Source organism: Lemur catta, chromosome 12 (assembly GCF_020740605.2).
Source record: "Lemur catta isolate mLemCat1 chromosome 12, mLemCat1.pri, whole genome shotgun sequence".
NCBI classification, from domain to species: Eukaryota; Metazoa; Chordata; class Mammalia; order Primates; family Lemuridae; genus Lemur; species Lemur catta.
Window position 1 is genome coordinate 31,799,334 of NC_059139.1, and position 14,272 is coordinate 31,813,605.

General features: G+C 35.5%; 1 protein-coding gene across 1 annotated transcript in view; it reads left to right on the forward strand.

The window, feature by feature from the left end:
* ITGA1 (integrin subunit alpha 1) overlaps positions 1-14,272 on the forward strand; it is a 145,759-nt gene that overhangs the window by 107,651 nt on the left and 23,836 nt on the right. Inside the window, exons 12-17 of the mRNA XM_045566478.1 lie at positions 1,033-1,175; positions 4,115-4,258; positions 5,412-5,669; positions 7,938-8,068; positions 10,951-11,117; positions 12,538-12,674. Coding sequence (XP_045422434.1) covers positions 1,033-1,175; positions 4,115-4,258; positions 5,412-5,669; positions 7,938-8,068; positions 10,951-11,117; positions 12,538-12,674 — 980 coding nt within the window. The remainder of the gene's footprint in view (positions 1-1,032; positions 1,176-4,114; positions 4,259-5,411; positions 5,670-7,937; positions 8,069-10,950; positions 11,118-12,537; positions 12,675-14,272) is intronic.

Sequence of the window (14,272 nt, forward strand, 5' to 3'; positions counted from 1 at the left end):
AGATCCCAGAAGAAACTAAGGAAACAAAAGCCATGGCCCAAGAATAACTTTGATAGAAAATACATGCAAATAAAGTTAAAAGTAGAAAAAAAAAGACATACTTCAAAATTTTAAAGAGCATGAAAGCTCAATTAAAAAGAGGAAAGATCAGACATACAAAAAAACTATTCAAGCTCACTATTAAATAAATGCAAATTAAAATCACAGCGAGTGACTGTTGTTAGACACTACTTAACAACTATTAAAGCATCTACAAATTTAAATAATAGTAATGGTACATAATACCTGGGAGAGTTTGATAAAACTATTGTCTCTCATATGGCTTATTATAGAATAAATTAGTATAAATGTTCTGGAAACAATTTTCCAGACACTACAAGAACCATTTAAAAACTTGAAATTTATTGTCAAAAAAGTCCAAAAGAGGAAAAAATTTAAATGCTCAAAGATGTCTTTGCAGGCTTTAGTACAATACCAAAAAATTAAAAACAACCTAAATTCCAATATTCCATCAGGGAATCATTGTATAAATGCAATGCCTTTATGCTATAACTCAGAGAAATAATCTTCAACCATTTAAAATTATAATTTAAAAACCTAGGTAGCAACACAGAAAAGACTGACATTTTCTGTAATTCCAATTATATAAAATTATTAATTTCTATAGCACAGACACATATGTCGAAATCAAATACAATTGCTTTATCACAAAGTGGTGAAATGGGGTTGTGAGGGGTTGCTTTGGGCAACTATTTTTCTTTTTCTGTCATCATTGTTATATCATTTTTTAACCCATGAAAAACTGAGGTTAGAGAAAAAATCCCTTCTTAGGACAAAGCAGTCGTGGTCGATAATCAGCACATTAAAAGCTTGGACCAAAACAAATTCTTATATGCGTTTAAGAAAAATTATTTTCAAAAAAAGAAAAGTCCATATAAAAATGATTGTCCCAACCAGTTAAAGTGATCCTGAATTTACTCTATGAAGATTTTAAAGGGCCAGATAGCGTATCCGGAATGTCTCTTTTGTTAGGTTACACAGTCAGCTCTGCCGCTGCTTCTGGCGAGGTGCTCTACATTGCAGGACAGCCTCGGTACAATCACACAGGACAGGTCATCATCTACAGGATGGAAGGCGGAGACATCAAAATTCTCCAGACCCTCCGTGGAGAACAGGTAAACTTGAAAAATATTGTTTCAAATTAATCTGTTCATACTCTATGTAAATTGACTGTCTATTGCCTTAAAATTTGTAAAAAGCAATACCCATATATTCAATATCAGCTGTGAACAGGGCCCCATGTTAGGTTCTTTGGAGATGTAAAGGGTCTGCATCTTTGACTTCATGGACACTTCGGCTGGATGGGGGTGGAGGTAAGATGTGTAGGTAACAGATGTAGGTGTAGATGTACAAATATATACAAGAAAAGAGATCTAAAACATTAAGAAGCATCATAAAAGTGCCAGGGGCCCAGACAGTATATTCATAAGATGGAAAAATTGTTTTAAGCTAGGATTGGTGCAGAAAAGTTTTAATAAGAGATAAAATTTGGGCTGAGTCTAGGTGAAAAAATAGAATATAGAGGGGTAGAGAGAGCAGTGAAAGAGATTTAAAAAGATAACGTGGACCTAAATCGTGCAAAGTTCTGAATGGCAAATTGAGAACTTGGATTTTATTGTGGAGGTAATGGGAAATGGTTTGTGACATGTAAAATTGGAAAATTCTTATTAAACAATATTGAATATTAAAAGTAGTTTAGGAAATTACACATGCAGTATGCAAACATTAATATATACTTTTTAAACTGAAAGAAACACTTTGTGCCATTTTTTATTTTTGAATCATGATAACTTGGGTAACTTTTTTTCTATCTTTCATAGATTTCTGGATTTTCCAAGTGTTCTATTATACAATGTGGTTGTATTAACTTTATTCTGCAATCCTTATGGGGGTTGGGAAGTGGTTCTTCTTAGGTGTCACCAAAGATTCCCACCTATTTAGCTAGAAGGGCAGGGATGCATCAGCCTTCCCCCTCTGTAGGAGCCCTTGCCACAGCCCAGCACAGCAGCCCAGGTGCAATCAGGCAGGTGCAGCAGCTGCACTGGCTTTAAAGCCCCACGTCCCACAGGAGCCAGTGTCTTTTATGACAACATCATAGACAGAGTTTCCAGGGTCTCTGCAGAGAGCTGCCAATTATAAGAGTCATTGCACTCTGGAAAGCCCCAAATAGGTCATCTTTATCAGGTACTTATAGTTCATTCATAGTTGAACTACAGCCTAAATGCAATGTCCCAATCAGAGGTTATTTTTACCCTAATCTACGTAGCTTAGCCTTAGCAGTACAGTTCTAATCCTATCCTCAGCAGATTCTCAGGGGGACAGAGTTAGAGTAAACTAAAGGTTAGGTTCTCATATACCAGGTGAAAAGGCTTTATTAACACTTTGCCCACATTTTTGCTCGTAAGATGTATCAACAACAAAAATAAGGCTTTTATAGCTCACGGAAGAGGTAAGAAAAATCTAAAATGAGATAAAAATAGAAAAGGCAATAAAAAAGGAAAAGGAAAAGGTGTGACATACATAAATAAAGAGGAATTGAGAAGAGTAAAATGAAACATTTTAGATGATGTCTTAGGTCCATTATCACTCTGTTAATTGTCTACAAGACAGGAAATGTAAAATTGCATATGAAAACTCAGGAGAGCATCATGAATGATTTAAATCATGAATGATTTCACTTTCCAGCCTGGGGATCTGAGAGAAAGGTGGCTCCATGATTAGAATGTTTAGGTATTTTTTTAAAATGATGTTTGGTTTCTAGACATCTTCCCTATAACAAAAGCACAAATTCAGATGTTTGCAGGTGCCAGTGAAGTAAAATGAAAACAGTAAAGTCAATGAGTAAAGCCACTGGGCGTCAGGTAATAGAAACCCGTGCAAACCATGGCCCTGGACAGCTGGTGGGCTCCCACTCAGCTCCCAACGGCCACAGCCATGTGGGGATGAAGGCCCAGAGTTGCGAGATTTACATTTTATTTATGTTTATAATTAATTAGGCTTTAAAAAATCCTTTAAGTCCTTCAAAAGCCTGTGAAAAAAGTCAATGTCTAGCAATGTCTAGCACTGTTCAGATGTCCACCAATGACTAGAAAGGTATAAATGGAGCCTTGAGAAAGACAACTGAGTGACAGCTGCAATGTGTCATAGTGGACATATGTGGGAAGGACTGGGCATTAGAGTAAGAGAATGGAAAGAAAAGCAGCTCCAAGGGAGGCCAAAATTTAGAGGATGAAAGGGATTAAAGGAGCCAGCAAATACGAAAAGAAAGAGTAGTCTCTGATACAGGGCAGAATCAGAAGAACAGAAATAAAATAATAGAAGCCAATACACGGAGGTTTAATAAGAGAATTATTAAGAGCATCAAATATTAAACACACCTATGTGTTTCAATATTTGAAAAGGTTATTTAAGTATTTAAGTAATGAAGTATAAGTTCCCTGCTTCTTCCCTAAAACAGATCCTTACTTTTAAACTAGAAAATATATTGCTTCAGGAGGATGGTCCCCTGCAATCCTTCTGTATTTTTCTATCTCCCATAGCTGCTGGGACAAGACTTTGCCCTTTTGTTGAGTAGACAGTCTTCTAAGACTGCAAGGTGAAATGTGCCACACCAATATTACAGGACAATTTAGCTGCTTACAATGTATTGATTTCCTATTTTCATATTACTGTACTTAAACATATATGAAACCATTCCAGAATGCCTTCTACTGTTTAGCTCATTTTATTTCATCAAAAAATTGCTGTAATATTACTGATCTTTTCTGACTTTTGGAGAAAAAAGAGAGTTTAGGGTGAAATCTAAAAGGAATCATTTTTGTTACTCTTAAGCTATGAAATCTGTAACGGCTGCTCATCCTCAAGAATAGAACAGACTAATATTTTTTAGTCTCGTGAAAGAACCAATAAAGAATTTTCAGGTAGCATCCATGTCTCTCTTTCATTTCCTTTCCCAAATGAAACTCAAATACTCTTCTAGATTGCTAAAAGCCAGAGAAGTGCAGATTTTAGCTTCCTTGAGAATTTCTGATGACTGTTTTGTTTTGTGTCCTAGATCGGTTCCTACTTTGGCAGTATTTTAACAACAATTGACGTTGATAAAGATTCTAATACTGACATTCTTCTAGTCGGGGCCCCCATGTACATGGGAACAGAGAAAGAGGAACAAGGAAAAGTGTATGTGTACGCACTGAATCAGGTAATGGTATCTGACTTTGGTAGAAATCTAGGAAAACCTTTTCTTTCCCTTCAATTTTAAATAATGTAGTTCTAATTTTTCACTTGTTTGGAAAACTGAGCAAAGTAGCTTTCAGGGCCCATCCATCCCACCAACCCCTGTTTCTAGGTGAACACTTAGAATTTTAATAAAGTAGTTCCGACCCATACATATTTTCTGTTTGTAAATGTGAATTATTTTTAACAGAAAATATATAGGATAAAGAAGATAAATACAAATCTCATTAAACTGCTAAGCAAACCCACAGCACAAACTTTCATGAGCTGTGACCCAGAGGTGGATAACATTAGCAGTTAAATTGGTTTGGGTGGGGAGAAGCGTGTGGAAGAAGTAGTGAGTTTCAGGTCAGTGACACCAGACATTTCCAGGGAACCACTGTGGTCTTTGGAATACTTCACTGGGCTGGAGTGAGATTTTGTTTTCCATTCCTGACTTTAGACATCATTTGTTAGGTGAAATAATCCTTGATTTCTTTATTAGAAGAGTTTGTTGCTATTTAAAGCAAAGCCAATGTTTATCTGTGTATGTTTTTAAAATTCTTAGATTCTCTCCCATATTAATTACTTTAAATCATAAACTGTATATTTTTCTTCCTACCATTTTTTTTTTTGCTTCCTCCTGTCAACAGTTTTTGTCCTGTGTTGTTTTTCCCTTTTTCCAAGAAAGTGTGTTCTTGCCCACCGTTGCTAGTACTTTCTGTCCTTACTGATTTTTTTTTTCTTCCACTCTAGGCAGCTTTAGAGAAAGTTTGCTTTTTGAACAGGGTAGATTTTCTCTTTGCACAATATTGGGTGAAGAAGGGATAGGGGCACGAATTTAAATATTCAGTTCTTTGGCTTTAAAATGATGATGTGAATTATATACTCATTCAATTGCATTAAAAAGAGACTCCATTAAAATCCTCAATATGTCTTCTTGCCCACATATCTACAATCTGTTCTTTGGAATCGCTAACTTTGCTCTCCAATACACACACTTTTTAAGAAATTTTACAAACTTTACCATTGATGTACAAATGATTTTTAATAGCACTGATTTAGTATATACTTTAAAAATTCTACTCTGCTGTAGTAATGATAGAAAACCATAAGTATCCTGTTTATCTTTCTTGCAGACAAGGTTTGAATATCAAATGAGCCTGGAACCTATTAAGCAGACTTGCTGTTCATCTCTGAAGCACAATTCATGCACAAAACAAAACAAAAATGAGCCATGTGGGGCTCGTTTTGGAACAGCTATTGCCGCTGTAAGAGACCTCAATCTTGATGGATTTAATGACATCGTGATAGGAGCTCCGCTGGAAGATGATCACGGGGGAGCTGTGTACATTTATCATGGAAGTGGCAAGACTATTAGGAAAGAGTATGCACAAGTAAGAAGTTAAGCCTATGGATTCCTGCCATTCAGTGATAAGTGGGTTCAATGCTAGGCATTACCTGTCTAACTTCAGGAGTTATTTGATCTCTTCCTTCTGACTGTATTGGGAACCTAGATTTAATCCTTTTCTAAGTGATCTTTATAGAAGAGTTACTTTGTATTTTATACTTTTATCTAGTTTCTTCTCTGTTGCTATATTTTTTATGTCTGCAGGATCTGATCCTTTGAAATGATAAAAAACAAAACAAAACAAAAGATCATTTTGTAACAATGCTATTTATCATTCATCTACAGTGTCTCTGATCCGAAAAAGAGGGTACTGCTTTATAAATAAGATAACAATGATTCTATGATTTAGTCAGTAAAGGAAATGAAATTATTGGTTTTATATTCAATGCCCATGCTGTTATAATAAGATTGTGTTAACTTTATGAATTAAATTGCTATATTTTCATCAAATGAATTAGGATTTCTGAAGGTTTATAATTTTCTCACAAGTAATCCTTCCAGGAAAAAAAATTGGAATAATTAAGCTTAACCTGCAGAGGACTTCTGTTGTTCTGGTTTCAAATTTGTTGTCAGTTAACAGCTATAATCCATAAAGTTAATTTTTCCTACATGAGAAAAAGAACAATTTATAGAAGTACTTAATGCACTATAAAAACAGGAGAGTTTAAAAGAATTCTAGTGTAACTGTCTGTTTTTAAGTAATCATAGTTGCTAAGGCATTGAGCATTCTAGCTTATATAATATGAAAAGAAATCAGAATATTATTTCTTTTTCCATTTGAGTGTGGATTGATAGTTGAGAGTTCTCGAAATCTATTCATGTATTGCATAGTTGTGCTTAACTTTTCATAAAGTCATCATTATATTAATAGTGAAAAAATAGAGAGCTTATTATTTCAATAACAACACTTCCATCCATTTTATAAATGATATTTTCCTGTTAAAAATCATTATAGCATTATTTGCTTAGCTAGAAATAGGCAATGTTAACTGCTGGGGCATGATGGAATCAGGAAATGAAGAAAGGCAGTTCCTTCTTGTGTTCTAACACTACTCCTTCAGTATCAGTCCTGCAAATTAATGGGGTAGCATTTAAAGTATAAAAAGAAAGATTTTTTAAATCATTAGTAGATGAAATAGATTGTCATAAGCACTTTATTTTGTATTATAAAATGGTGATAAATTAAAATGCAATGTTAACCAAGAAGAAAATTATTAGAGCTGGATTTGTTTAATTCCTGGAGACATGTTTTTCCAAGGAAAAGGTGAGGATGTGCTTACTTGTTTCCATGGGAACCAGGGAACCAGAGGTGCTGTTATGTATGCGATGATCCAGAGTCAAACTGAATCAACTCCCCAGAACCAATGAGGCAGCTATTTCCTGACTTGTTTGCTGAATAAATGCTGAAACACTTCCCAACGAGCCACGCATGTTTAAACATGAAAAATGTTTCCATTTGGTTTGCCTTATTGGGCTTCTTATTTTATGTTATTTAAGTGAAAAGCAGGAAGATAAGAAAACCCCAAGTTTAGGGAGAGTCTGTCAGTCCTGGCCCCTTGCCCTCCGCTTCCATTAAAACAGCGTCAGCTTGAACCAAAGCTAAGTCAGGAAGTACGGGTGTCAAATATATTATGCATGGGAATGTGCACAGATTAGTCTTCAAGAACTCCATATTCATCTGTGTCTTCCCAACATTGTGAACACAAGTGGGTGGAATTGAGTCTGTCGTGCCCTCAACTTTCAGGACAATTTTTGACAGACAATAAAGAAGACTGTGTGTTGGGAAATGTATTTGATGGAATGTGTTATTTATATCCAGCCACAAAGTTCAATGAACCCCAAAGTGACCCTAGGACAACCTTCCACTCCCCTGCTTGCTGGTATAATATGTTTTCAAGATTTCCAGTGCTTTTAAACATCTCTGTGTAATGGGATTGAACAGGAACTAGAAAGCAGAGCTGATTACTCATAATGTTTCCCATAAGGGTTAGACAAGATGACGTTATATACTTTTTCCCTCTCTCTCTCTGGTGTCAGTAACCCTGAAATGGTTTTGTCTGTACTATAAAAATAACAGCATCCTTTGGGAATATCTGTGTATTTCCTCTTGTCTCAACATGAAGGGTGCCTTGGTCAGGTTCCCAAGAGATCTTTCGTTTTGATTTTTTGTTAACCAATCTAAATTTTCAGATTTATTTGAAACTATTTTGAACAGACCCTTCTGACGTAAAAGTCTTTGTTGGAATTTTCACAGCGTATCCCTTCAGGTGGGGATGGTGAGACACTGAAATTTTTTGGCCAGTCTATCCATGGAGAAATGGATTTAAATGGTGATGGTCTGACAGATGTGACTATCGGGGGCCTTGGAGGTGCTGCCCTCTTCTGGTATGTATGTTAATAACAGTCAATTAATCCGATTGTATTTCACAGATAGTTGCACAGCTGAGTGTGATTGAAGCTTGGGTCATATCAAATATCTATTTCCTTTTGTGCTTCATCATGCAGATACAAATTATTCAGTTGAGTAAGCTTCAGGAATAAATATTAAGAACAAAGAATCTATATTAAAGGAACAAATAGAATGAACTCTGAATTTGGAGTATCTATTACATGCTTGACACTAAAATAAGAATTCTGTTTGGGGGGAGGTATAGGGAAGGAAAAAGTCTTATAGAAGATGTATATAAACAAGAAAATATCCATAACTTTGAGTTGCTTTACAAGCTTTTAGAGATAATAGACATTTTGTTCATTTACCTGATACATAGAAATAGAAAATTGTGCAGCACCGACTCTGTTTATATTGTTGGTCAAGCTTAGAGACATCTTCAATAGTATCTTTGCTCAGCCTTTAAAATGTCCACATTCCTCAAATGCCCCAATCCTTTCAGTTAATTGTAAAGTCCAAGTCAATGCTCAGATATATACATTAATAACATATATATGTAATAATAACAACATACATAAATGTTATTTATGCCATGTGCCATGATGGGAAGTCCACATGTTGATTCTTCCAAGTTAATGCATTGGTTTAATGTAATTGAGATGGAAACATACCTCAATGGTCCTTTGCCCAAAAATTTATCTAGAAGAGTAATAAAGTATGAAAGAGAAAGGTGACAATAGGTGATAATAGACGACTTTGTCATAATTTAAGATAATGCTTAAGAACTAATGGTCAAATAAAACTTATACACTAAATTGTGCACATATAGTAACTATTATGGTAAAGAAATTAAACTTTACAGTGGATGGGAAACAAGACAAAGGTAAAAGGAGAATGTTGGGTAACAGAGTGGCTGTGACTTTGGGGAGAGCTCACCCAAAACCAAGGCTCAAAACTAGAAGTCACCAGTGTCAATGACAAAGTATAACATTTCATTTTTGTTTGAACTGTAAATCCTGAATTAATTTATTATGCTTACAAATATTTATTGTGTCCATTCTCTTTTATTAAAAGAATATATTTTAAGGGCAATTTTTATGCTCCAGTTTTGTTCCAAGAGCTTCTTACAAAGCTTTGAAAACTTATTTATGGTCTCTCCTGCCCAGAATCAAGGCTTTATCATTGATGGGCCAAAATGACAGTCAGGTCCCTGTCATAGCCCAGTGTTCATTGACAGCAGAATGGACCAAACCAGGATACTGGGACATGAAGACCAAGATTTGCAATCCTGAAGCAAGGACTGAGAGTATGTACAGATGGCAGGCAATACGCAAAGGAATCCGGGAGCAGATAGAGAGCTCCCTGTCACGTGGACTAGGCAGAACCATAGCCCCTGCTAGGATCTGGTTAGGGCAGAGAGGATGTGTGAGGTGGGGAGGGGTCAAGGCAGCCTCGAATCTGGAAAGTACATATTACCAGGCAGGAAACTAGACATGCTCATTGGTTGCAGATGAGAGAGTAAACTGGTTAAAACTCATTAGAAGGTATTTGTCAATAAGTATTTAAAAGCCTTCAAATGTTCATGCTTTTTAACAAGAAATTTACCTCCTAAAAATGTAAAGATATAATCTAGAAATATGATTAAAGAGTCATCACAGTACTGTAAGTAATAAGCATTTTTTTAAAAAATAAATTAAACTAAATAACCAATGAGAGGGGATTGAATACATAGATTATGACATGTGCATATTCTGGTATTGTCTACTGCCATTAAAAATAATGTTCTCAGAAAAATATAAATATTATAAAATTGTTCATTATAAGATTTTAAAATATGTATGAATATATATGTGCCTGCGTATGTGTATATATGCATATGTCTCTATATATTCTTCTGTAAAGTAAAAAACACTAAGTGTACTAAATGTTGATGGTGATTATTGCTGAGTGGTAGAATTACAAGTTAATATTTGTGTTTTCTTTATGTATTTCTATGGTTTCCATGTTTTCTATGAGTAAATTGTTTTAAAAGGAAAACACTATTGTTTTTTTAAAATGCAAAAGCATAAGCAGAGACTTCAGTATTCATAAGATACCTAATTATAAAAAGGGCCAGTTCTGGTCACAAGGCAGAAGCCAGGTAAAGATATTCAACAATTATTCTGGCCTGGATCTAAGACAATGGCCTCAGGCTCCACATATCCATATTTTCTCCCTGCCTACGATCTGCTCTCATTTTGGATTAGTGGAAATGACTGGGCTTTGGAGTTAAAATGCTTGAATTTAAATCCCAGGTTTTCCATCTTCATAACATTTGACCTTGGGTAAAATATTTAACCTCTCAGAGCCTCAGTTATCTCACATATAAAACAGAGATAGCATTTTTATTATTAAAGTTAATTTAAAATTTAAATGAAATAACACACATGCCTAGCACAGGGCCTCAAATATTGCTCTGCTTTTCCTTCCCTGCAAGAACGAAGTGTTGCAGGCCAGATGAGAGTAGCAGGGGTCCACAAGTTGTCCAGGGGCCTCTGGACCTTTTCCAAATTGGGAACAAACCCAGAGATCCCCAAAATATAGTTTTGGTTCTGAGGTTGCACCTGGGCACTTGGTCTAATCTTTTCCCATTACAGGCAAAACTAGATCTTTGGCTTTTGAACTAAAAGCCTCAAATGGTTCCAAACAACTTGGCTGTTCTTAAAACACAAACACAATCTCTTGTGTATCAAAGTTTCATTAAAGAAACAGAGTCCTGAGAGCCCAAACTATATACACAGAGCAGCATCCCCTTCCATGCTCTCACAGTGCACTCCCAAGTTGATGACGTTCATTAAATGGAAAGATGTGTGAGTAATCCCATTGTTTATGTTTGTAGGTCTCGAGATGTGGCTGTAGTTAAAGTGACCATGAAGTTTGAACCCAATAAAGTGAATATTCAAAAGAAAAACTGCCTTGTGGAGGGAAAGGAAACAGTATGCATAAATGCTACAGTGTGTTTTGATGTGAAATTAAAATCTAAAGAAGACACGATTTATGAAGCTGGTAAGCACAATAATGATAGCAAGTATTTTGGGGCAGAGAACAATATATTTGCTCCAGCATGAAGAAATACTGAAAGGCTGTTGTATTTCCCTTGAGCATAGTGAGCTGCATGTCCCATTTGCCCCCATGAATAGGTTGACCCTGAGGAAAACATCTGATGCAGAAGGAATAGGTTATGGAGCCCTATAAATGCTGGAGCAGAAATTACATGCTTGTATGCAATGGCCTCAACATTCTGCAGTTCCCCGCTGGCTCTCATATTTACTATGAACAATTGTGTGCTAACAAAAAACAAACAAACAAACAAAAAACCCTATTCAGATGTAGAGTTTGGAAACTGGGCTCCAAAAGAGTCCAGTCTTCCTTCTTGGGGCTTTTCACAAAGAATCTTCTCTCCCTTCTCCTGCCCCCTCCTGGGGAAGACTGATATTGCAGAGGACCTGAACGTTTGGCCGCCCCTGTGTTCCTGAGATCCCCTGGCTCCATTGAGAAGGCACCTCTAGTTTTTGAGAGTCAGACTTGTTCTGTGCCTGTGTTCTCGGGTGCATGATGTCAGCCTGTGCATCCCCTTCCTCCCTATGCTCTCCTCTTTTTAAGGCAGTTTTTTTATGATGTTGAAATATGTTGGAGTCAAAACTACGAAGGCCTCTGGATATATGAGAGTAATGTACTCTGCAACCAAAAATAAGTAGAATGAGAAAAACCATTAATCCTTAAATTCTGTTTATCTTGATGTACTCGATATGTGCACATATATGCTCTGTAATAGTTGCCTGACTAGCAGGGAATGAGATATAGGAGTGTATAATAATCATGTAGTTTTCATATGCAGCATTATTTCAGTCCTATTTTTGTATAGGAACTAGGTGATCGAATAAGGAAGATTGTAGCCTTCATAGAAAGCAGGTTTCACTTATTTTCCTTATTGTGGTATGCTTATTTTATTGAGCTTAATAGTGCTTTGAACATAATCTAAGATGTCTTTTTATAAAGTAGGTGAAAATGTCTTCATGTATATTTTTGTCTCTGTTGAAATATAACATAATCAATATTCTAAGCAGGGTGCCAACATTTCTAAACTAAAAAAAAAAATTTTAAATGAAAGTCCAATAAACACAGAGATGGTCAGAAAATTAGATGATATGTAGGTGTGTGTATGTGTGTGTATATAAGAATTATTAATAAGTATAATTAAACAGTAAAAGCATAGTGAACTCAGAGAGCAGTTCTGTAGATTTCCTCAAGGTTATCTTCATGACTGCTAATCTCATTGTACTACAGTAGTGAGGATTTGCTGAATAATGGAATTTTTTGATTGATTGCTCAAGATATTTTTCTATAATGCTAATTAAATAATCTGGACCATATGAAAACCACCCCAAATAAACATTTCCATCAATTTTTTTTTTAATTTTTATAGATTTGCAGTACCGTGTCACCCTAGATTCCCTAAGACAGATATCACGAAGTTTTTTCTCTGGAACTCAAGAGAGAAAGATTCAAAGAAACATCACAGTGCGAGAATCAGAATGCACTAAGCACTCCTTCTACATGTTGGCAAGTAAATCATATATCATAGCTGCCTTATTCCAAATCAAGACTATAGTAGACATGTCTTATTTGAAGTCAATCAAATTCTTACTGTTTTATTTCAAAGTTCACATAATAAAGTAAACTTTAGTTTGTTCGCTCTTATTGGAAAATCACAGGTCTGATTTTCTTATGTCCAAATACATTTCATAAAACTATCTTTAGCCTTCCCTGGGTGTGTTGTCAGACATCCATATATTATGGAACAATAGTAAAAGGCACAGTGCACTAGATGACAAGATACTTCATTCACTTACTCATTTCATTCATTTATTCTTTCAACCTGGAAACATCATTTGACTGCTGTGGGCCTTGCCTGTCAAACGTGCATGATAAGTGATTAACTGTCCTGAGGGCAGACTGTTGGGTCATATGATTTCTGGGATCGACTGAACTGTATATCTCTCTCTTTGACTTTAGAACGAAGGGAAAAACATCTGGTATTTTCTATCATCTGTAGGCTTTGTGCTACTTCAGTTTCTATTTCAGTGGATGAGGGAGTCTTGGAAAGTGAATTATTAATCTCTAGAGATGACTGGTAAGCCAGTTTGAACCTGCGCATGGGGCACTGTGTATGTGGGGAGTGTTCCCAACGGAGGGCAGGAGTTTCTTAAGCATTTTCTTAAAATGTACATGATAGTAATAAAAATAAAAAAGTGGAATAAAGGTAATGAGGAATATTGATTTTAATGAGGAACTGAGATTAAGATCAGAGACTTGAACATGATCCTGGAGTTTTAAAGGAAACAGGCCAACTTTCCCACCTCTGACTTATTTCTGTACCCTGGGTGTATTTATATTCTATATTTTGAAAATAGTAGTTAGGCGCAGGGAAGTGACAGAAAATATGCATCCTAGTGTGTCACATTTATTCTTCCTCAGTGATTGTCATGTCAATATTCCCTGATGCATATCAAAATAAACATATTTTATCAACACCAAGCTCAAACTATGATCTGAAAAACAACACTGGAGTTGTTCCTCCTATTTAGCTTATCAGAACTGAAAATTTAGTCATTAGAACTTGAATAAAATTTACATAGGTGTAAAACCAGATACAGCCTTGCCTCCAACCTGCTAAAAATCATTGCCATCTGTGTTTGCCCACAAATTCAGTGTCTGAGCTGTGTCTACACACTGGTGTTAATAAAGTCATGAACTAGTTTCAAAATTTCCAAAATTCTTTTGGGTTTTAAAATGAACATTTTAACATTTGTTCTGGAGTCAGCCAGGGTGGAATTTGTATGCCAAGTTTCTCACATTCTGAGTGACTTTGGCAAAATTATTTAGTCTCTTAGAAGCTTAGTTTTTCATCTATAAAATAAGGACCGTAATGGCTATTCATCTTAGAGGACTGTTGATATAATTCACAGTAATATATATATAAAGCCTGTAATTTTGAACACTGTATAAATGATAGTTGTTATGACAGTGTTACTATTAATCATATTCACATGATTTCCATATCATTTTACATTATAAAATTGTTATAGCTCTGGGTATATTGTATATTAATGAAATGCAACTCAATTTAAAGAAAGTTTGTCCTTCAGAAGTTGGGAGAC